Source organism: Podarcis pityusensis (assembly GCF_964106645.2).
Source record: "Podarcis pityusensis genome assembly, chromosome: 11".
Taxonomy (NCBI): Eukaryota; Metazoa; Chordata; class Lepidosauria; order Squamata; family Lacertidae; genus Podarcis; species Podarcis pityusensis.
The window spans coordinates 11,958,789-11,983,701 of record NC_138036.1 but is presented as its reverse complement, the minus strand read 5'-3'; the positions used below and the strand labels follow the sequence as shown (position 1 = coordinate 11,983,701).

The following is a 24,913-nucleotide window of genomic DNA, read 5'->3' as shown; positions in this document are numbered from 1 at the left end:
CCCCAGGTCAGCCTGAATTGGGCGGGGACTGTGCAGATGCTGTTCCTGGAAATCTCAATATTATTAGCTGTGAAGCTACGTGATTGTTCTTAAATGTTTCTAGATATTCTTCTTATTTTTAATTTATTTTAACTTTACAATTTTCACATTCAAGGGGTTTGCTACCCTGCGTTCCTTTATGAAGAGAGGTGGGGTAGAAATTTAATCAGTAATAATATTTGTAAAAATAAAAGTAATCATCATACATTGTGCAAAATCACCCAGTCGCCTGTTACATATCTTCTCATACCTCCATAGCCACTTTCAGTGGGAGTTAAAATCGTCTGTCACTTGTTGCGACTGCCGTCCTGCCTGGATAAGCACGTGTGAGCAACTCTGATAAACTAGACCAATGCTTCTTCTAGTCTGTCATCCTATTTTTACTAATAGCCAGCCAGATGATCTCTTAAAGCCAGCATGTGAGGCATGACAGCAATTATGCCTTTCTGTAAAACTGAGGGTTTATTTTATTTATCTTCAGTCTACTGCCAAATCAACCCAAGTTTGACAGGCAGGAGGGAGCATTCTCTGCACCAACTTCCTCTGTGCCATAGATATTTTTTAAAAAAATCTTTCTCATGCCTCATTAGTTGCATGAACTTATCCCAAGCAACAACCTTACTCTGGCAGTAATACTTTTTGCTTTGCTTTGCCTTACAGATGCCAAGATAAACATGATACCAGGTCAGCCCTTCATTTTTATTTTTTTCCCCCTTACACTTTTTCTCTCTCTCTCCTTTCTTATATTCCATCTGCCCTGTGCCTTAAGACAGGAACATGCTGCCAATATTTTAACGAGGGTCAGCTCAAGCACATTTCCAGTTCAGCTAGCAATATTTATCTCTCATGCAGAGGAAAATGTTTCTCTGCAGCTGAATGCAGAAATTTTTCCCTTGCAGCCTCCGACGTGTTCCCCAGAACACTAAAAATCATTTAACCCTCTCAAAAAGCAGGCGCTCCAAATTTCTAGCATTTGAACGATTCCATTAACAGGTGAGGGATGGCCATCTAGAATGAGGGTTGCGATGCGCCAAATGTAATACAAATTAATAAATAGCACTGCCTTTCCAGCAGTAATAATGGACCATTTGTCCCAAGTGTTGACTGCAGGGACTTTCACACAACACTGTGCAGTGGGGCAAGGTAGAAATGAGAGAGGAAGTGGGATTGCAAGTGATTCTGGAGTTTATGCTAAGCTTCAGAGGGGTATGGGGAAGAGAAGGAAGGAAACCATGCGAAACTGGAAAGATCAGAACAGCCTCAAGTTTGTGATTCTGGTTCAAATAGGGATTGGCAATATATAAACCATCTAGATGAGCATCTAGATGAGCATTAGGCTCCAGCATCATACCTCCAGCATCATACCACTATAGCAGCATCATACCGCTTCAAACAGCCATAGCTTCCCCTAAAGAATTATGGGAAGTGTAGTTTGTTAAGCCTGCTGAGAGTTCTACAAGAAAACAATGACCAGAGTGGTGATACAATGACTACTGTAATCGACACAAGATAATAACACCAAGGCAACTATCTGTAACTAAACGTCCATAAAAATGGGAAAGGTAGTTTCTTTCCCAAATAGGTTTTATCTTAAACAATAGCAAACACAGTAAATAAAGAGTTCACTTGTGGTTCAGTGCTCATTTCTTCTCTTTCCGAATTAGATTTTGTCTTGAATAATTGCAAATGCAGTAATAAAGAGTCCACTTGTGATATACCCAGTGTTGTTGTTTTCCTGAAAAAATGTTCAGGATTACTCTCATTTTGACTCAAGGAAATCACCATTTTATAGTTCAAATTGGGAAAAACAAATACAGTCAATGGACAAAAGTACAAAAATTCACAAAATGTTTAGGGGTATGCGTACCCCTGAGCCCCCCAGAAAAAAATCACTGGATATACCAGTGGTTCAGTGTTTGGACATCGTTCCAGTAATCCAACGTTTCGTCGCTAAACAGCTTAGTCATCAAGATTTGTAGTAAATAATATACAAGAGAAGACAGTATGTAAACAACTTAAAGGAGGGGTATATCTATCCCCATCTCCATGTGTAATGGTTCTAGGGGTTGCTCGTGCGTAAGCTTATCTCCCTGGCTGGGTGCAAACACCTGGCTGGGTTGCCTAAGTGAACCTTTTCTGTCCGGACAGCCACTCACCCGTGGCTGACTCAATCGCTGGCAGAATCCGTCAGTGGGCGTTTCTTAAACTTCTTCCAGCAAAGAAGCTCTTTGACGCCTAGTCTCCTCCTACTCTCTCTGCGCGAAAGCCTTCTGCGCAAGGAGGGCGTGGGCAACAGAGGACCCCTACTCTCCCTGCTGGTCCCAGGCAAGGAGTCATGGGACCGCCTCGCCGCTTCCCCCATCTGCCCCCCTTCTCCACTGGTGCTACGCTGATTCTCTTCCCCATAAGATGGGCTGCTTCTCCCAATCCCTGGACGCTCTCTGGAATCCCTCTGGCTTTTGCTCTCTCCCTCCGGCACTGATGGCAGTTCCCTGACACCATGTTTCCATCGGGAGGAGCACAGAAAGAGGAAAGCATCCTTCAGTTTGTTAAACCTCCTAAACTACCTAGATGAGCATTAGGCCCCAGCATTTAAGCAGCATCATACCACTTCAAACAGCAAAGAATTATGGGAACTGTAGTTTGTTAAGGCTGCTGAGAGTTTTGCAAGGGCAACACTGAGACAAAGGAGAAGGAAGCTGACAGGCAAAGCCACCCCACCCTGGACTGGTTGCAAGGAAGAAGTTTGTAGGTAGAGGCTGGCTGAGGGCAGTCTCCACTGATTGTGGGGAAATTATGCAACTTGGCTTTATTTTTCTAGGAATATAGAGAGAAGAAGGAGGGAGAGAAGGAGAGAGACTCTTGCAGGGGAGAGATTAAAGGACTTTCATTTAGTACCCCAATCCAGCAGTGGGACGAGGTTTCCCTGCAAATCTTCATTCACATTGAAATTCCTTCCCCACAGTCTTCATTCATTATTTGGGAGGTTCTATTCAAGGTTCTATTGATTGGTTAAGCTAATATAGATAACAGCTGGAAGACACTTCTAAAGTACAAGACAGCAGATTACCAAGTACAAATGGTGGGATTCTTTTTAACATCCAAATGTAGCAAAGTCTTGGATTTGGCAACCTTCACGAGGGTCATGAATCTGAATTCAAGTATTTGTTAAACACCCTAAATCATCTTGCGATTTCAGAAGTGGCCAATTTGCGTCAGCTCTGTACAAGAGGCACTTCACCCAAAAATGAGCGGCAGAAACTAATGCTGCTGAATCCAGTAAGTTCTCTAATGAATTCCTGTCACTCTAGAAAAGCTAAGTAGGAGGGAAAAAAGAATACTAATAAAAGTACATTTCACATTCTGCAGAAGTTTGGTATTTTGTTTTTTTCTGACCCTGAATTAATCTGGAAAGCAGTTAATTTCTAGCTTCAAAGACTGCTTCTTGTTTTTGAAGATAATAAACATGCTTCAAATATCACACAGCAACAAAGGGTTGATTAGACATATTTAAGCATGAATAGTAGCTTGTCAGAAATAAATTACTGTGGCAGTAATGTCATGTCTAACTTCATTTCTGTGGAGGAGGAATACCACATTTTTTTTAAAAAAAAAGGAATGATAAAAGTTTTCTGTTTTGTCCTGACAGTTATTTAAAATTAAAAGTTGATTGCACGCAACAAGATTTCCATCATTGTTGTACTCTAGAAGAGTTTATCACTGGTACACTGAAATGAGAAGTAGTGTTACTGCTAATATTTGGGTCCTAAGCCATTTAGGGCCCCAATGGTAGGGAACAGCACTCAGCACTGGATCCATAAAATGAACAGGCAGCCATTGAAATTATTTTAAAATTTGGTGTGATGAGCCTAATCCTGTCCACATCAGTTAGAAGTCTGGTGGCCACATTCTGCACCAGATGCATCCCTAGGAACTGGTGCTCCGATTGTACAGCACCCTCACACCACATACTTCAATTCTAGGCTATACCTTACTCCACATTTACACTGATCTTTGCGAGTGTCAAATCCAGCTCTTTGGTTGGGGGAGGGGCAAGGCGAAAGGGGCACTCTGTAGCCAGCAGCAGCAGCAGTTCAGTCCCCCAAGTCTGCAGACCAGAGAGCAAGCCAGAAACAGAAGTTTTTATTGTTTCTCTTCATTTCCTCTGACCTATTGTTGTATAGAGGTATCCTTGATTATTTGTCTCATCTCCCTGCATTTCTCTCTTTTGGCCACAACAGTCTGAATTCCTGCCTGCCCCGGATTAAGGTCCACTATGTGCTTCTGTCCTGGCAAGGATTAGGAAAAGCATTAATCCAAAATGCACAAACAAAACAAGTCTTAATCCATGTAGAGTTAGCATGAGAACATCCTCTCACCATGCCAGAAAGAAAGAAAGAAAGAAAGAAAGAAAGAAAGAAAGAGAGCTCTTACCTGCTACAGAGACTTTGGCTGTCCTGCTGATGATAGCTCCAATACCTTCTAATGATGCTTCACATTGATAAAGGCCTTCATCAGGTTTATGGTGTCTGGAATGGACTATGTTTTGTATCAAAAGAGATCCATTGGGAAACTGCTGCCTTCTCTCATCCACTGCCAAGTTTAAAAAGACTCCATCCTTTTTCCATTTGATGATGGGAATCCCTTGATCCGATTCTGCCGTGCAGTTGAGCAACACGTTACTTCCTCGCATGGTGACAGCATCCGAAGGCTCAATCAGGAACCGCAATGTTGTAAATCCCTTAACTTGTGTGCCTGTTGGGATAAATGGTGAAGAATAGCCCAGTTAGTTCACTACAATCCTCAGAAAGCAACTTTTTGGTCTGGGGAACATTGAGATTGCCTCTGAAGAAATGATGCTAATGGATAAACTCCTTTAATTATGGTTGAAATTCCCACTGACATTTTGCCTGCGTTAAAATCATGCAAATCCACCTTGAATCTTGCTTTAGGAAAAAGTCAGACACAACTTAGGGTTGTGTGGCCCTTCCAAGAAAATTAAAACCATCCCTCACCTCACCTTGTCAATCTGCCTTGAATTTTCTTTTGGAAGAAAACTGGTGGCAATTCTACAAATGCTATTTTAGAGAAGCTTCTCTTTCTGAGCAAAATTTCAACAAGGATATATTATTACCTTATCAACCTATGCAAACCAAATAATGAGAGAAGAGAGACCAATTTGTGATTTAAGCAGCCAACACAATCTCCCCACAGCCTCCGCGTCTCCAGCCAAGATAGCATAAAGAAAAATGAGCAGTTACATCAGATTCAGCCAACAGCAGAGGCCCAACAACAACTTCTGCTCAACTTATTTCTTATTTAGAGGGCTTAGCTGGGATTTACTGTAAGTGGTTTATTACATCTGCACCAGCCCTCTGCACTGAGATGAATTTTACTCCCAAGAGGACTGCTGTTATTCGATAGAGCTCTCTCAAATGAACAAATTCCTAGGGAAGAGAAAGCAAATTCTGAATGCCACCAAGCCACTTGGCTGGAACACCAAAGTACAGTACACATCTCACTGCCTGCTGTTCTTTGCAATTTCATAAAATCCAGTGCAACAGCTTCCCGTAAAAACTGAACTACAAGAAAGACACTAAAAAAAGGGCTCTATGAGTTTTCATATCACTAACCTCTATTACAAAGGTTTCAAACTGTGCACTTGGGGACCATTGGATTTCTCAGAAACTTATCAAAGGTTTCCAAGTGAAAAGATTAGACATGATGACTGTTGCAGGCAGGTTATACTAGCACCTGGCTAGAAACTTTGAAGGCATCAGTTTACATTCAGCCGCAGACATGAATTGGTAAGTATGCTTCAAGTATTTTATCTTTGTGAATCCCCGTTCAGCCTGACCTGATCTGCACAACCCTGATTAAAGTATGGACCAGAACTTAGTTATCTGTAAGCTTCTTCACTTTCTGAGCATGCCAGCTCAAAACCCTATCAAAATACCTTTTATAAATGCATGTTTTGAGAGAAATATTTTTAAAATACTATTTAAATACTTACTTACATTTCTGTGAGGTCCCCCCCCCCCCTTCTCAAGTCACATATCATGGAACATAACATAACATGGAAGCAGGATCAAATAGGTGGAAATATAGACTGAGTCACCCAACCTATGAATTGACTCCATTCATCCAATTCAGTCCACAACCAAGGTTACAGGCTGGAACTGACAGCATTTCAGCAGTCATGTCCATGCCTTCTTAGTGTGTGTAGACCAGCCTTCACGAGCCTGGTGCCTCAAGTTATTTTGGACCAGGGATGATGGGGGATGTAGTCCAAAACACCCCACATCAGCCCTCTCCCAAAACATATGGAAGGCACCAGGTTGGTGCCTTTATTTGGTGTACACTTACACTCGTAACTTACACTTTATACTATGAGGTATACATCTAAGAAACGTGATGTCTACACACACTAAGAAGATTTTCATGTGGCTGCTAGGGTTGGTGGCAACTTCTCATCAAGTGTACTGTTGGTGAGAATACATATTAGTGTTATACGGCCTTTTCTAAGTCTCCAGATGTTTTCATCTACAACTCCCAGCATCCCTGACTACATTGGCCACACAGGCTAGGGATGATGGGAATTATAGTCCAAGACATTTGGGACAGTTTCTCTGCCTTTACTAAGGATGGACAGTCTGTGTCAATTTTGGATGCTTTCATTCAAAAGACCATTCCATTATGCTGTTAAATCAGACTACATTTTTTTAAAAAAAAAGAAGTATGAAAAATCATATATAAATATTTTATCTCAACACATGCATTTATAAACTTATTTTACCCTAAAGCAATTGTGAAATAATACTGTTAATCTGTTTTAAATGGTACATTTTATGAGTTGAGAACTATAGCACAAAATTTGAAAAGGTGCAAAATCCAAGAGATAATTACAGTATATGTATGCATTGGTTTTGGTCTGTAGCGTGCAAAGTAGGTCAGTTTGCTTTAAAATGTGGACTGTGCAAAATTCTTCTTCCTCCATAGTTTTTATTGCACTCATACCTGACCCCATTCACAGCCCAACTTCTAAACTCCATAACACTTCCAAAAATAATTCTCTGCTTTCACTGACACTTTAAAAACAATAGTCGTAGAATAATCAGGGACGTTTTGTATGCTCCAGTGAAGATGCCATTCGCTTTAGCAAAACCATTTAAGACCTTACGCCAGTGATCTATTACCGCAGGAAAACAATCCTCGTATTTTGAAATAGTGGTGCTCTGTCAGTTTTCAGTGTGCCGAGTACATAAAGTCGCAGGAGTTAAACAAAGATTAACTCTATTTTTTGTGCAATTACCCCAGCCATTGAGTCACAATTTCAGCTATTCATATTCACTCCAAAAGCTACAGTTAGCTGAAAATTGCTTTGGTAGACGATGCTTAACAGTTTGAGTGACTGGTGAAAGAGTTTTGAAAGGGGAAAGAAAGGGAAATCACCTCTGAAATACGGTGCCTGGAGAAACCAAGGTGAAGAAGCAAGAGTCACAGGGTGTTATATCACAGAAACTGTATGACTGCTACCCTAAGAGCTGCTGGAAGAACGTTCAAACTGTGCTTCAATTCCTTTTTACAGGAAAGAACAGGTGTGGACTACAGGGAGGGATGTTGGCACCATCACTGCAGCTTACTGGGAGAGATGAAGGGATGAAGTGATGGGGAGGTTGACATAGGTGCTTCAGGGGAAGCACCAGATAGGGTTTATCAGGATGCCCAAACCATGCCCACCTCCCTGCCACCTCAACATTCCCATTGTCTCTCCTGTTAAGCCACAGCAATGTTGCTGCCAGGAGGCCAGATATGCACCACCACTCCCCTCTTTGACACATGCTCCTGGGAAATTGCTGCCGGACGAAGACTTCCTTCAGGTTAAGAAAGCATAATTGGGACAAGATGACTACTGAACAACTCCCCTTATGGTCCAATATGCAACAGTTTGCTGAACCAGTGTCAACAGCAATCCTCATTGTGATTGAAACCTTCAGGCTAGTTTGCTAGAGGTCCTCCGAAGGCTGACCTCTCCATGCCACACCTCTCCTTTCATTCCAGATTCTTCTTCAGTAAAAGCAGCTCCATTTTCAGCTCAGTTATGTAATATATGAGTTGATTTGCTCCTCTCCTTTTGGTAGGTGAAATCAGAATTGGATCAGCCACAAAACACTACCTTTCTTTTGAAATGGCACCAGGCCTCATTGCTCAGTGACTGCAGGAGCAAAACTGATTACATGATACACAGAAGGGAAAAGCTTGAGCTTGGCTCATCCCTAGAGATGTGCCCATCTTTCCACTTTGGTTTCCCTCAGTTCCTTGTTGGCCACCCTGAGAATAGGCTGCTTCTCTCTCACCGGCAACCACAGCCTAAGATTTGGGAAGGTCTTGCCCAAAAGTTCCAAGAACATTACATATATTATACATATGAATGGCTATGTTTCGTTCTGCTCCATGTAAGAAGCAAGTTGTGTCCAGGAACTGGACTAAAAATAGATGACCTTTTAGGTCCATTGAATGTAGTGTGACCAGCATAATAATTAATTTAGAACTTTGGGGGGGGGGGTGATTCCCCACCATTAAGCATTCTCTGGATTTCTCATTATTGAAGTGAAGGTAGTTTATCCATTGTTAATTAAGAGTAAACTAATTAAGGCTAAACTATTATTGCCAACCTAGCAGTTCGAAAGCACATCAAAGTGCAAGTAGATAAATAGGTACCACTCTGGCAGGAAGGTAAACCATGTTTCCGTGCGCTGCTCTGGTTTGCCAGAAGGGGCTTAGTCATGCTGGCCACATGACCCGGAAGCTGTACACCGGCTCCCTCGGCCAGTAAAGCGAGATGAGCGCCGCAACCCCAGAGTCAGCCACGACTGGACCTAATGGTCAGGGGTCCCTTTACCTTTACAATTATTGCCAATTTGACAGTCACATCCCCATCTTAAAATATTATAGATGTGAATATATAAAGTTATGCACACGTACACACTATAAGAAAGGTGATCTCACAAAAAAGTACAGTGGTAGCTCAGGTTAAGAACTTAATTCTTTCTGGAGGTCTGTTCTTAACCTGAAACTGTTCTTAACCTGAGGTACCACTTTAGCTAATGGGGCCTCCCACTGCCACGCAATTTCTGTTCTCTTCCTGAAGCAAAGTTCCTAACCCGAGGTACTATTTCTGGGTTAGCAGAGTCTGTAACCTGAAGCGTCTGTAACCTGAAGCGTCTGTAACTGCTGCTGCCTCACGATTTCTGTTCTCATCTTGAAACAAAGTTCTTAACCCGAGGTACTACTTCTGAGTTAGCGGAGTCTGTAACCTGAAGTGTCTGTAACCCAAGGTACCACTGTAGAGGGGAAATGACACAAACACATCCCATTTGTTTTCTATGCATTTGACAGAGAGGAGGGGAGACCACCTTCAATAATTAGAAATGGTTGTTGCAGAAAGCAGTGGGGAAAAGGAAGCTAGACAAGGAGCGTGCACTTTTCCTTGTAATGAAATCATTAGAAATATAAGTCTGTAACACAATGTGTCGGATCCAGTTCTGTTCAACCCAGCAAGGACAGACCAGTACACATAAGAGGCACAAATGGCAGAATGCTCAGGTTGTTCAGACCATTTAGCAAGGTTGCTCTGGAAGCTTTTCTGGTGGCATTGTGCTCTCTCTGTAATCTCCTCCTTTGGCCAGGGCTTGGTGGGAGCACAAAGGTTAAACCCCAGCCTGACAGCCCCTAAATCCCTGAGATTTGCTGTAGGCTCAACAATTGTAAGCACACTGGTACAGCCCTATCTGTTCTTAATTCATCTCTCAATGTGATGATCTTACCCTCTTTCCACCCTCACACTGTTTTATCTGCAACTAGTTATAGAGTTAGGGGCGGGTCTTGCAGGCCACCTCGCTCAACCCACTCCCTGATACAGGAAACCCAGAGGTAAAACATCCCTAACAAACTTTTTTAAAAGTACCGTATTTTTTGCTCCATAACACTCACTTTTTTCCTCCTAGAAAGTAAGGGGAAATGTCTGTGCGTGTTATGGAGCGAATGCCTACGGATGGCGGGGGGATCTGCTGCAGTCGTGAGCAGAGGATCCATGGTTCCCCTTCCTTCCCTCCTCCGTGGCTCGCTTTGCTCGCTTTGAAACAGCAAAGCGGGAGAAGAGCCGCTTAGTGGGGCGAAGAGAGGGACAGAGAGCCTGGTTACAAAGCACGGATCCACATGGATCCTCAGGATTTTTGCACTGGGTCACCCCAAATTCACCATCAGATCACATAGCATGTCCATGGCTACAGCTTGCACCAAAAAAATCACGCACCCACTGTTGCCTGGGGCTGCAGTGGTGCAAAAACGTGGGTACAAAGCATGGATCCACATGGATCCTCAGGATTTTTGCATTGGGCTACCCCAAACTCACCGTCAGATCACATGTCTGTGGCCACAGCATGAACCACAAAAATTATACATCCACTGTTTCGTTTAGAATATTTTTTTTCTTGTTTTCCTCCTCTAAAAACTATGTGTGTGTTATGGTCGGGTGCGTGTTATAGAGCGAAAAATACGGTATCTCCTAATGTTCAGCTGAACTCTACCCTCCTACAACTTAAGCCCATTAGATCTTTTCCCACCCTCTGGGGCAACAGCTCTCTTCTGTGTCCCCCTTCTGTGTACAGATTTTCAGGTCACTGACAAGAGCTATCATGCATTTCCACTCAGTCTTCTCTTTCCCAGGCTAAAATTGTCTGCTTCTCTCAAACTTTCCTCTTATCTCCCGGGGTGGCACCATCAGCAATGGTGGACTCCCTCTGATCTGGAGGGACTAGCTCCACGCGAAATGGGTCTTTTCCGCTACGGCGAAGTGGGGACCCTTTCAAAAATCACAGGCAGATGAAGCCTGTGACCATGGGACTCGGCGGGCACCTTTAGCGCCCCCCCAACCCGCAAAAGAACCCACTAACGGGCTCCGGAGCGAAGAGGGGGAAGTGGCGCGGTGCTGAGAGTCAACTGCTTCTTCCGTGGAGCGAAGCCGCACAGCCGTTGCCGGAGAGCACTGCCTTTTTCCTGGGACAATTTGGCTTCTAAAATAATCACCCGTGAGTACTTAAATTTCGGACAATTGGACTTTAAATAAGGACTTGCAAGCAGAAAGGAAAATTGGACTTAAAAGTTTACCTCAATTTGGCACTGAAACGGGAAGGTCTAAACAGGAAGTCAGCCTTCCGTTTCTTTGTAGATAGATTAAAGCAAAGACATGGCAAACTAGAGCTCAGAAAATCGCTTGTAAAAGATTAACTTTCATCATTTAAAATTGTTGAACCCCCCTTTGGAAGCAGGAGAAGAGGGGGGATTTTTTCAGACTATTTAAACCTGCAGAAGTGAGTGTAAAGTAAAGTAACTTTCCACCATCCTGATCCTGGAGTGGGGTGTCAGGAATGACGTTTTTTGAAGCTCATTGACCAGAGACAAACGTTTTTGACAGATAGATATAAGAAGAGAAACATTGATTCCATTGTTCCCCTTCGCATTTTAAAGGAACAAATATTGACAAAATATCTGAAAAAAGAAACTTTGTTGTTAGACTTGTCTTTAAAAGAAAGAACAAATAGAAGTTTTCCCCCTAGAGGGAGACTGTGAAACTGTGACCAACTCCGGGGAGCTTGCAGCTGTTACAGATTACAATCGTGGGAATAGACTTCTGACCTTGCAGGACAATGTATTCAGAAGCTGTGTTGTGTGCTTTCTGTAAAACAAATGCCCTACTGGAGCAGCTACATGAGAAGACGGACTTGATGACTGATGCGATCAGAAATTTTGAACAGGCAGTGGGAAATTATACGCAGCCCACCCAGGAATTAAATCAGGAGTGTGCCCTGACAGAACAGATGAGGGAAGAGGATGTTTCTGAATCTTGGGTGCCAGAGATGAAGGGAGCTGTGGCCCAGCAGGAACATGAGCTTTTGGACTTGACAAATGAACTTGGAAAAAGCCAGATTTGGAAAGATAAAGTTTGGCTTGGTTTGGAAATGGGGGGTTGGACAGACCCCCCTATGCAGGGATGTTTGGACCTTTCAAGTCTGGCAATGGGCCGTGAGATGTTTGGGGTTGTGGGGGCTCTTAATTTTGGAGAGACTTTGAAACATGTTCTTAAATACCACATGGAGTTTAGTGTGGACTATGGAAAAGGGGCTGATTTGTCGAGAAGGGTCAAAAACATTGCTAAGCTGGAGTTCCCACGAGTGAAAGGAGCAGGAGACAAAGGAAAATACAGTTATAAATATAAAGAAGAGCTGTGGAAGGGACATGGAAGAGACTTAAGGGCCTCAGATGCAAGGTTACCAGGTTAATGCGCTAGATCGATGGGATAATAAGGACTGACAAAACCCGGGACCAGGAGGAAGGGACGCTGGATGAAGACTGGATTGTTTTTATTTCTTTTTTTTTACTACTAGGATTGTTTTATAAAATTGATGAATGTTAGAAAAATGTTGGAACGAAATTACTTGGCTTTAGCAAAAAGTTTAAAGAATTATGTAAGAATATTATGGTTATGAGAAGTTGGTTAAAATAAGATTTAAGTTTTAAGCTTTAAGGTTCTTTATAGTAAAATAAGATTAAAATAGATTAAGGTAATGTAATGACAGAATATTATGAAATATGGAAAGGATTTGCTGCGACAATTAACAACTAGGATACAAAAAAAGGGAGGAGGACGAGGTCAAAGAAAGAAGGTAATGACAGTTGAGGATTTGAGAATGATGGATTTGTTTTTGAGTGTTTGTGGTGTATTTTTGTTTTTTGAATTTGTATTGTTTGATGTGGTTTGTTTTTTCTTTCTTTTTTTCTGCTTTGTTCTCTTTTGTAATTCTAAAAATTTTCAATAAATATCATTTAAAAAAAATATCAAACTTTCCTCTTATGACTTGTCCTTCCGCACATTATCTCATTTGCCTACATCCTTCTGAAAGTGTAAAACTGGGTACCATCCTCCATATGAGGTCTGGCTAGTGTCAAGTAAAGTGGATTCGTGTGTTGCTGGATTTTATGTGTTGCTGCCTAGCCAGTCATGGCTGTGGCCAATGCCTGGCTGGCCAGCAAAGGAATTCCCCAAGACCTGGGCCCTGATTAGCCCATTTGAACCTGGCTACTGGCCAGAAGGTAATGCAACAGCCAAGGGGAATACCCCTTCAGCTGGTGACCACGTGGGTCTGGATGGCTAGGAAGGAGGAAGAGAGTGAAGGTCCATGTGGCGTTTACCCTCCTATGTGTGTGACATCGTACTGGGTCATAGGGAAAGGGTTAACTAATTGTAAAATGACTAACCAATGGGAACCCAGGGGGCAGAGTTAACTGTGTATCAGGTTTAAGCACAGAGGGGTTTTTTGGAGAGTTAGAGTTGTTGGGAAGACAGTCTGGAGTTAGAAGAGACAGATAAAAAAGTCTATGGGTTGGGCTAGTCTGGTGTGAGAGAGTGAGAGGATTTGTTTAGAGGAGTCAGTCAAACAGTTGAGATAATCAGTCAGAAGGTATTAAGAAAGTATAGGCCGGTAAAGAAACTAAAGGTAAGATACTGACAGGAATATTATCTGAGAAACCACAAACTTGTTAATGTTTGTAAAATAAACTTGTGTTTTTGGTTCACTTTTAACAACTGACTGGACTCAGTGTTTTACCAGAGAGTAAGTGGTTGGTGGCAGCGGGGAAGTGAGCACAGTGGTGGCACAGGGATCAACAGACCATTAAATGTCCGGGGACCCTGTGTGATTGCCACCGTCCACAACCAACACCCACCAGGAAAATGGTGAGCGTCCATTAATATAGAGAACTCAATTGTGTCCATTAATATCAATGGCTCTATTCAATAAAACTTAGTTGAATACTACCCATTGTTTCCCCGGATTTGCAAAGTATGGTGCTGTCATTGCAGCATTAAATTGCATTCCCTGGGCATTCCCTGTCCTTCCATCCAGTTTCCTCTCTTTCACAGTTCTCATCTTTGCAGCACCTCCATGGTAGTTTAAGTAGATAAGTGGCATGGACTTCGCCAAGGTCATACAGTGAGCTTCATAACTGACCAGAATTTTTGAATCCCTGTCTCCCCAGAGCAAGTAGGATTCCTTAGCCAGTAGGTTACACTGACACTGCAGAGTAGATGATTGCAGATGAAACGAACAGGCTTTGTAGTTCTTCACTAATGACTTTTTTTTCTTTCGTACATGGTGATCAGCAGAGCAGCTTTTAAACTGATCTCTCCCCAGGGGAAAGCTGTCAGGAAAACCACTGCAGCTATCATTCTGGAATTTAGCAGGATTTATCCCCTCCAAAGGGATGAACATGCCTGCAAACTTCACTCCCAAATATAAAAGTTATTAATGTTTCCAGATAGCTAGACAGAACTTTAGCAGGGGGTGGCACAAAATCCATTGGACCTGTTTATCTGTAATTTGGCAGGCTCAATCCATTCTGGAGGGCCTCTTATGCCTACAGATTTCATCCACTTCAATCAAAATGTAAAAAAAGAAAGAAAGTATGTGCTCTTTTCTGAACCAAGATTGGTTTTTATTTATTGTTTAATAATACTTTCTAACTTTATTCACGTAGTTTGAAGATTTTCTCCTATGACTTTTGCATTTTTAATATTGTTATTCGTAATTATAGATAAATAATAAATACTGTACAATAAGCATTCAAATGAAAAAGCAGTTATCGTCGTTTTAAAAATATTTTAGTTAATTTAGTTAATTTCATATAAGGTGGGTGGGGTAATTAAGCCTCTTCTGCACACACGTATGTCAAAGCATCTTCAGATCTCAAGTGAAATTAGGCAACCTCTGAAACACATCAGACCAAGGTGGACTGTTTTACAAAGCATCAGACTGAAGTTCAAACATTGTTATCATCATTTGTTTGTACCCTGCCCATCTGCCTAGGTTGCCCCAGCCACACAGGGCGGCTTCCATTAGAATACAGAAATACAACAAAATATCAGGTATTCAAAACCTCTTGTGGTCAGAGCCCAGCACTGGAACTCATGAAGTTCACATTAGATCTGACTTGTGGAAGGGACAAAGGCATGCTCAGAAATATGAATCAAGGCTCTGTGGAAGACAATCTAACACGGGATGAAGCTCTATGACAGCCTTTCTCAACCTGTGGGTCCCCAGATGTTGTTGAACTACAACTCCCATCACCCCTAGCTTGCAAGACCAGAGCTCAGGGATGATAGGAGTTGTAGTCCAACAACATTTGAGGACCCACAGGTTGAGAACCACTGCTCTAAGAAGTTATCTGTAATTATCAAGAAGTGCCATCAGCTGAACAGTTGATGAAATGGAAGTACAGTTGAGGATATGCTTCTTTTAAAACAGCTAATTTGGTTGATAGAGATTGGGTGGCCACATGTCATGGATGCTTTAGCTGAGATTCCTGCAAAGCAGGGGGTTGGACTAGATGACCCTTGGGATCCCTTCCAAATCTGAGATTCTATGATGAGGTTCCCTACTTCAGATGGATGATTCAATGAGGGCAGCAACAATGGTGGCAAGAAGCAGAGCTAGCAAAATCATCCTTCACAACACTTCCCTGTTGTGAGTTTACTTAACCACTTTCCACGAATGCTAGAAAGGGCTTACATATGTGTGTGCCTCTGTGTGTTTGCTTTACTGAAGAAAATGGCATAGTTCAAACTTTTAATGGCATACTACCCATTTCAAAAAGTTATTGAGACATCAGGCTATACCCAACTCTGCAACATAAGACTGCATTTTTTTTTATTGACAACAGTATAAGCCTTGAGATCAATACTCAAGCAGTATGAACATGTCACCAGAAATAAACTCTGGAAAGAAAATACAGCCCTGTATTGTGTACAGTTGGGTGCGCTTTCTTATCGACAAGACGCAATAAAGTCAAGGAGAAAAGGGATTTCTGTCTCCAAATACCTGTAGTTCTCAACAGAGCCTCACAGCTGGGCTTCTGCAATCTTTCAAAAATATGTTATTTGTGTACAATAAGAAAAAAGAAAAGCACACCCTTATTTTGAATACTGTAGAAGTTTCTGTTGTGACAGGTCTTTGGCACTGTGCTGCCAACCTTAAAAAAATATATATTTTTGCCTGAGTTTCCAGTTTGTCCCTTTAAAAATATGAACAATATGAACTAGCAAAACTTCAAATTAAGTTGAAATTCCACACATAAGGAAGCTCAGAATGTGGGCATTTCATATTGAGTGGATTACCCTGCTTAAAAATGTATTTGGACGGTGAGCAAAGATAGGTTCTTGAATAGCTTCTTTCTCTCCTGACTGCATATTTAATACCTAACGCCTCCCTGTTTGACAGCTCCAGATTGCCCCAGGTGGGTCTGATCCAATCCAGGGCAGCCTTAACCTGCTCCAGACAAATCCTGGAATGGCTGGGATCAGTCCTATTTGCTCCAGCCTCCAAGATTCACCTAGACCGGATGCAGAGCCCCAGTGCATGGATTAGCAATCTCACATTTGCTGCAACTCTCACATTGAAACATTTAGGTTCCAATCCTATCCATGCTACTTGTATAAAACAGCAAATAGCTAGCAGCCTCAAGTGCTAGCTAGGCAAAAGCCAACTGTGAAGCTTTGTTACATTTAAACAAATTAATGTACCTATGTCCTGATAATGCGAAAACATGGGGTAATTCAGACAATCAATAAGCACAACAAAACATGCAGGTTTATTACCTGAAATCTATGGTTATCTTGGATGCATGAGGCTGCTATCAAGGATCAATGCAGCCTGATAAATGCATTTCCAGATTGACCTGAATGGATCTTCCTTTCTTATCATAGAATCATAGAATCATAGAGTTGGAAGAGACCACAAGGGCCATCGAGTCCAACCCCCTGCCAAGCAGGAAACACCATCAGAGCACTCCTGACATATGGTTGTCAAGCCTCTGCTTAAAGACCTCCAAAGAAGGAGACTCCACCACACTCCTTGGCAGCAAATTCCATGCTCCATTCCTTCCTCTCATGGGTTCAAAGTGGCATGATTGGATGATTGAAGAACAATCCTTGATCATGTGCCCAATGAGAGGAACTTTGCAACAGGAGACAATAAGGCTACAGCTACCATCTGTCCACTAAAACACGTTGTGCAATCAAACATTGCATTGGGTATGGCCTGGTGCAATTATGTGCGCCTTCGCTACTATGATGCTAAACAGAACAACGTGGCTCTTGACAGATAGGGCGCCACAGAGGCTAACAGCAAAAACCTTGAAGGACGTAGCTCAGTGGCCAAGAATCTGCTTTGAATGCAGAAGGTCTGTGTTCCACTCCCTGAGATCTCTAGGTAGGGCTGGGAGAGAATCCTGCCTGGAATGCTGGAGAGCAGTTGCCAATAGTAAGCTGGATGGATAAACAGTCTGACTCAGTATAAGGAGGTCTCCTATGGTCCTATGAGGTCTTCAATTTTAAAGGGTCTTAGGGAGCAGAACTCGGAAAGATCCCTGCCTAAGAACTTACAGCAGGCTTCCTCAACCTCGGCCCTTCAGATGTTTTTGGCCTACAACTCCCATGATCCCTAGCTAGCAGAACCAGTGGTCAGGGATGATGGGAACTGTAGTCTCAAAAACATCAGGAAGGCCGAGGCTGAGGAAGCCTGACTTAGAGAATCTTTGTATGCCAGAGTATGCAGTGCAGGAAGAAATGCAAGAATGGAAGCTTCAAGATATGAAGGCAGCTGTTGTCAGTCTGGTGTCTACAGATGTTCTGGTGTACAATTTCTGTCATCCCCCATCAGCATGGCCACATAGGGTGGTGCTGGTGGGATTTGTACTCCAAATCATCTGGAAGACACTTCTTCTTCTTCCAACTCGCTGGATCATCACCATTGTCGTGGTGAGTGGGCTTGCATGTTCCTATGACCCTTGTGAGTGAAGCCGTTGGGAATCTCGTACTCCCAGCAGGGTCACCCAAGGTTGTAAGGTCAAAGGGAAGGAGCCAGACAAAGAATGAAGACACTAGGTTGTTGTAGGCCACTTTAAGGCCATGAGAATTTAAAAGAAGGGGATGGATTCCCAGCGTTTCTTTGATCCACATCTGTCAAAAGGGTCGAGAAGTGTTTAGTCTGGGATGGAAGCATTTAAATCCAAGAGACAGTTTACCTGAGACAAAAGTTAATGTGGGAGCAGGGCAGCAAGAGGAAAATCAGTATGCTTCCCCCACTTAAGCTCCAGTTGCAGAGCGTTGATCCTCTTAGTTATCCAGATTTTTCTCTTTAAATATACCCAGACACAGCACTTCATCAACTTAGCAGCACATCACAATTCAAATCTTGTGATGTCGCACAACCTAAAAGAAATGGAGTCCCATTCAGGCACAATCTTTGCTTTTGGTCATGCCTCTGATGGGTTCTTTCCTTCTTCAGGGTAGCGGGGGAATTTAGTGAGGCAGAAATTTGATTTGTACTTTGGAGTGAACTCTTTAATCCAGGCTTCCTCAACCTCGGCCCTCCAGATGTTTTGAGACTACAATTCCCATCATCCCTGCCCACTGGTCCTGCTAGCTAGGGATCATGGGAGTTGTAGGCCAAAAACATCTGGAGGGCCGAGACTGAGGAAGCCTGCTTGAATCCTTATTTGTTCTTGCCATCCTCCCAAGTCCAATGCACACTCCCGAATTCGCATATATTAGCGTAAGGAGACATTAATTACACTGCACCACGGCTAGGACAAGCCCGGCGCTTCAATCAATCTCAATGAATCACATTGGGAAGGTGAACAACACCGGCTAGCCTTATCAAGACAACATAATAGACACAAAACGCATGCTCTGTGCCTGTTGCAGCTGTGATTTATCCCCAACACCCAAAAACAAAAAGCGGAAAATTACCAGGGGACTAATAAATATCAATTATCTTAATGATACATGGATAAATTGTGTGCTGCTGTATTTGCTGGAGCTGAAGACTGCGTTTACACAAGGGGGATGAGATGGGACGCACTGGTACAGCCCCGGCAGCAGAAGGTCAGCTGTCTCCTAAGCCTGCCCCCTGCTGCACCATAGCACAAGAGGCTACATAGATCTCCCAGAGTAAAACTGGAAGTGAGCTTTGGTTTCGTGGCTCTTTGGGAGCGGTAGTCCCAAAGGTTCGGCTCAGTTAAACTCATGCAGAAAAATCATAAAGCAGAATGTCTCCTGAGAATATGAGAGGCAGGGTGTCATTAGGCTGGAAAGGGGAGTTTGTGTGTGTGTGTGTTTACATTGTTTGGCGTACATACAATACATTTTTCCAATACAGTTAACTGAGATCACAAGCCACAAGCCAAGCCAATCAGCACAAAACTAAACTGCAAATCTAACTGCAACTTTCAACAGCTTTGCCAGCTTCATGGAACCCACACTGACTTTCCTTAATGTTTTTTCGGTAGAATCAAGTAGCAACTGTAGATTTGCCAGCCCAGGTTTCAAGGATTTGTCAGGTTTCACAGATTTTGCTGAGTCACAGTCTGGACACACCTTTAAAGAAATGCTTTTGTTTGTTTGTTTAGGTATCATCTGTAAAAATTAGCTCAAGGAAACAGTAGTATTAGTGTGATTTTTTAATTAAATGAGGCAGAAGCCGAGAGAGGAAGGTGCCATGTCAGACAACAGTGACGGAATATCGCAATGGATGAAATCAAGGCTGCTTCTTTGTTTCATTTTGCATTTCTTTGAAGAAGCATTAGTTTTGAATCGTCTATGTTTAAGAGTCTCGTCACTCATTGACTGGCTTCAAAAGGTTGTGGCAAGGCTCATTATGTTTTGGAGTAAATGGGCTTATATGTGGCTTAAAGAATTAGCGGGTTGGATAGTCTGTCCATAATCTACAATGTACTGTTTCTTCCTAACTTAACTGTCTACAATGTGTATAACTTATATAATATTTTTTTTCATTATTTCCACACACATATTTGCTCAACAAATCCATGCTGATATACCGCCTTTTCGGGAAAACCCTAGCTTAGGGCTTGTCACACTTATCTTTTGCCCCGCATTTTCTAGGCATAAGCTCCGTGTCTGAGCACTTTCTCTATTCCCTGCCGCTTTCCCCAGGAAAACCCGTTCTTTAATGCTGAATCGGAATAAATGGCAAGTGAGGTTTTCTGCAGGTTGCTGTTTGCTCTGACTCAGGGGTAAAGAGCAGGTTTTCACAGGGAAAGCACTGGGGCAAAAATAACCATAATAAAGTGCTTGAAAGCACAGACTTGTGCCTAGGAATGTGGCATAAAAGGAAGTCTGGATGAGCTTTTAGTAGATAGATAAGTATTGATATTGATATGGACTAGGGGCTGCTCTATGGGACGTAGGTGGTGCTGTGGGTTAAACCACAGAGCCTAGGACTTGCCAATCAGAAGGTCGGTGGTTCGAATCCCCGCGACGGGGTAAGCTCCCTTTGCTCGGTCCCTGCTCCTGCCAACCTAGCAGTTCGAAAGCACGTCAAAGTGCAAGTAGATAAATAGGTACCACTCCAGCGGTAAGGTAAACGTTGTTTCCATGCACTGCTCTAGATCGCCAGAAGCGGCTTAGTCATGCTGGCCACATGACCTAGAAGCTGTATGCCTGCTTTATTGGCCAATAAAGTGAGATTAACGCCGCAACCCCAAAGAAGGTCACGGCTGGACCTAATGGTCAGGGGTCCCTTTACCTTTACCTAGGGGCTGCTGCCTTTGCTGGCATTGCTCCCCATCCTGCCTACCCCATCTCCTGCCAACCCCACCTCCCTTGCCAACCTCCAAACGCCTTGCCATCCCCTCCCTTTACACCTCACCCAACCCCTTCAACCCTCCACATTTTTTTTACATCTCCAACCCCCACATCCGCTCACAGCTCCTTCAACAAACCAACACCTCCACACAACCTCACACAAGTACCAAGGATCCCAGATTTTCAGAGGCCAAGATGACACACCACAAACCTCAAAGCAGACAGTCATTAAAATACAGCACTATCCAGTTTAAACTATTATACCTGGGCGCTCAGCCCTGACCATATCCTATTGCACAGGGAGCAGCTATACTATCCAAAAAGCTTGGAGAGAAACCTTCAAAATGCTCGTAACAGAGAAAACCTGCTTCATCTCCCACACCTGTGCATTAGGGCACACCTATAAATAACAATACTTTCCTTTCTCTCCCAAGCTGCAATCTCTCCCTATAATTATCCTTTATGCATTATTCCATACCCAAAATAAGAAAGAGCATTCCATTCCATTTCTGGAATGAATAACTCCCTCTACCAAATCTTTAGAGCCTTTCATTGAAAGATGCCGGAGAAGAAGAGCAAAATGATTGCCGTTAAGAAAACAAACGGCACTGCTAAGATAAAGTATGTTACCGTTAAGGAGACAAATGATGTTATTCAGTGCAGACACAAAGCAGCCTTTTCCCCCAAGCTGCAAAGATCCCGGCAAGCCAACAGAGCAGGGGTCCTGACTGCAATATTTCAGCTTTTCAGAACTCACAAGAAGAGATTTGAAGAAGAAGAAGAAATTAACAGTAAAGAAAGAAAACGGGCAGGAAGTGGGCATAATCAAAATCACAAACTACCTATTAAATGGTGCAAGGTACAGCATTGACTGCATCTCAGTGAAAACATCAGTGTCTTTTGCAAGAAAGGTTTCAGCTTGCATCCAGTTCTATGCATGTTATTTTTTCCTCCTCATCATCTGGAGGAATAGATGAAGAAGCTAGGAAATTATCATCACACAGTTCCCACCAGCTCATGTTACACTTCCCTACTTATTTTTTTCCTTTCTACATATTAGGTATGGATGCAGAACAGACCTGCACAATTTGTGGTTCAGCAAACAAAATGTAGCTTACCAGCCACAGGTGCTTGACAACTGTCCTATTTTTGCAGGCCATGCAGGCAGGAAAATCAATTCTCTTGAGTAGACTGCCCTACATGGCAAATCACTGATGTAACTGGTCTCATGCAGTGAGGTCCTGATACAGAGTCAGGAACATAAAGCCAACTAATGCAACCCTGAGCTATGAAGAAACACTCTGTTCCACAGTTTCCATTTCACAGTTTCCTACAAATCAATCTATGGAACCACAGATTGTCACAAACGGATCCACTGGAAGAATCAGAAATGACTCGTCGGAACGAGCCAAGCTGTAAATTGCTGGAGAAAGTTAACAACAAACCCCAAACCCTGAGACACTGCAAATAGGGCATCTCTTCAAGCCACAGATCCCCCAAACATAGTCCATCAACCCATCAATTATGACTTGCCAAATCTCCACAGAGACCCCAGGACACAGACACATCAGCTGCCTAATTGTGAGTTTCTTGCGGGATTGTTATTTGCCAAACAATGTGCAGGGAGGCGCTTTAGCTCAATGGCACAGCATAAATTTTATGTGAAGAGCAGGCCAATCAATCTTCCTCTGTGGAAGGAGTGGGAGGGAGTGCTTCTCTAAGGCAGAGCAGACAACACTAGACTAAATGGACCACTCACCTGACTCATATGGGAAATGGCCACAGCTCAGAGGTAGAGCATCTGATCTTGCATCCAGAAGATCCCAGGGTCAATCTCTGGCAGCTCCAGGTAAGGCTGGGAGGAACCCCATCCCCTGCTTGAAATCTTGTGGAGATCTTGAGGATCAATGTACTCAATATTGAATTAGATGGACCAGCGGTCTGACGCTGTATAAGGCAGCTTCCCATGTTTCCTCCCTAATTCTTTCTGGCACCCATTTGCCACACCAAACATCAAACTGGGCTTTGAAGTTTTCCTAAACTTCAGTTACATTGACAGGTCATAGAAGGATGGAGCATGATGTTCTGGACTTCTAGAAAAAGCAGGCCAGCCATATGGCAGCATTAGCAGCACTATCCCTTGCTAAGGGATAATAAATATTTGGGTGTAAGGTTTTCTGCTAGCAATGTTTGCCATCCATGCACATTTTAATCAGGAGGCATTTGGCTCTCAGGGTGGCCAAGAGCAAACAAGGCCTTGGCACGAGTCCCTAAAGCCAAGGTCCCATCTGCATAGTATTATCTACATGACTAGGTTTCCGCCCTCAAAATCAATGGAACCGTATGGTCTTATTCCAGTCTGAAAATCATTTCAAATGGATCCCTGTGTCGTAACAACTCTGCACTTGCTATGTTGGTGATTTCAATTTGGAAACCCATTCAAGGGAATAATTTAACATAGGGCTGTTCCTTCTGTTTCCCTTTGGTGGTGACAAACGCCCAACAATTTTTCTCTTCTCTTTTCTTTCTTTTTAAAAAATGAATTTATTGTAAACAAGCCTTTATAAGAATATATAAAAAAATATTTTTATACTGCCAGTTCATCTCGTCATGTCATATATATATATATATATATATATATATATATATATCAAAGCAGTTCACAGCAACTTTACAAAAAAAAACAAATACAATGAAAGCCGTATAAAAAAGTTAACATGAGGAGTTCAAATTACGAAGGGAGATGGGAAACGGCGGGTGGGAGATTCCTTAGCAATGAGTGCAAAACTGATGGATTTATTGTGGCATAAGGTTTATTGTGAATAGCAAATTGCATGAACTGACCTCTAATATCACATGTCTCAAAGGACACACTTAGCAATGGAGCTGTTCACACTCGTTATTCTGAGGCAATAGAATAGACAGACCTTCCTCACACATATGCCACATTCATCAACTCAGCCCGTCACTGGCTTTCTGCATACTTGGGTTTAGAATTCAAAAATATCATTCGGCGTAGGTGAGGAGACAGAGTCCATTGAGAAGGATAGGGCAGAAGGCAGGGAGACCAACAGCAGATGGAGCCAGAGCCAAGGACAGGCAGAGTCAAGTAATTCTAGTTTTCTCTCCATCCTCCTCCCTGAAGAGATCTATAAGGGCAACACCATAACTAGGGAGAGGGACGCAGGTAGTGCTGTGGTCTAAACCAGTGTTCCCCAACCTTGGGCCTCCAGCTGTTTTTGGACTACAACTCCCATCATCCCTCGCTAACAAGACCAGTGGTCAAGGATGATGGGAATTGTAGTCCAAAAACAGCTAGAGGCCCAAGGTTGGGAAACACTGGTCTAAACCACTGAGCCTAGGGCTAGCCGATTGGAAGATTGGCAGTTTGAATCCCCGCAATGGGGTGAGCTCCTGTGGCTTGGTCCCAGCTCCTGCCAACCTAGCAGTTCGAAAGCACGTCAAAGTGCAAGTAGATAAATAGGTACCACTCCAGCAGGAAGGTAAACGGCGTTTCTGTGCGCTGCTCTGGTTTCGCCAGAAGCAGCTTAGTCATGCTGGCCACATGACCTGGAAAAACTGTCTGCGGACAAGCGTCAGCTCCCTCGGCCAGTAAAGCGAGATGAGCGCTGCAACCCCAGAGTCGTTCGCAACTGGACTTAACTGTCAGGGGTCCTTTACCTTTACCTTTATAAGTAAGGAGGAGGAATCTGGCAGCCAGGACCAGTCCCCTGGTTGTAGTTTTCTTGAGCACACCCAGCCCAAGGAAGACAAATGGCTGGTAGTCCAACTAATTGTTGACCAAGCATTAACTTACAGTAGCTCCTGAGGTGCACCAAGCACGTACACAAATGCTTCGGGAAAGCTGGTGTCCCTCTCTGGGCTTGGATTGCAAGCTGGACTTTTGGAACAATGGTGTGGACATGCCTACAGCCAAACTCGTCTGATGTTGCAAGCGTAAGCACCCTTGACTTCTCCTATACAGAAGTTGTTGCTGTGCCTGCTTCCCAGTCCGGGGAGAGGACAGAGGGGGTTCTTCCAGGCCCCTACATTTGTACACTGATTCTCCCTCTGATCCTGGTGCATCCTGTCCTTTCTCCAGCTCCAGTCCCATGTCCTGCATCTCCTCCCTCATCTCCAACTGCTTGGACCCCT

The 24,913-nt window shown here is 43.1% G+C and overlaps 1 protein-coding gene across 4 annotated transcripts in view; it reads right to left on the bottom strand.

The window, feature by feature from the left end:
• The window catches only part of DCC (DCC netrin 1 receptor), a 964,956-nt gene that overhangs the window by 570,264 nt on the left and 369,779 nt on the right, over positions 1-24,913 (bottom strand). For all 4 annotated transcript variants that reach the window (XM_080973386.1, XM_080973387.1, XM_080973388.1 and 1 more), the window contains exon 2: positions 4,474-4,794. In XM_080973386.1, coding sequence (XP_080829512.1) covers positions 4,474-4,794 — 321 coding nt within the window. The remainder of the gene's footprint in view (positions 1-4,473; positions 4,795-24,913) is intronic.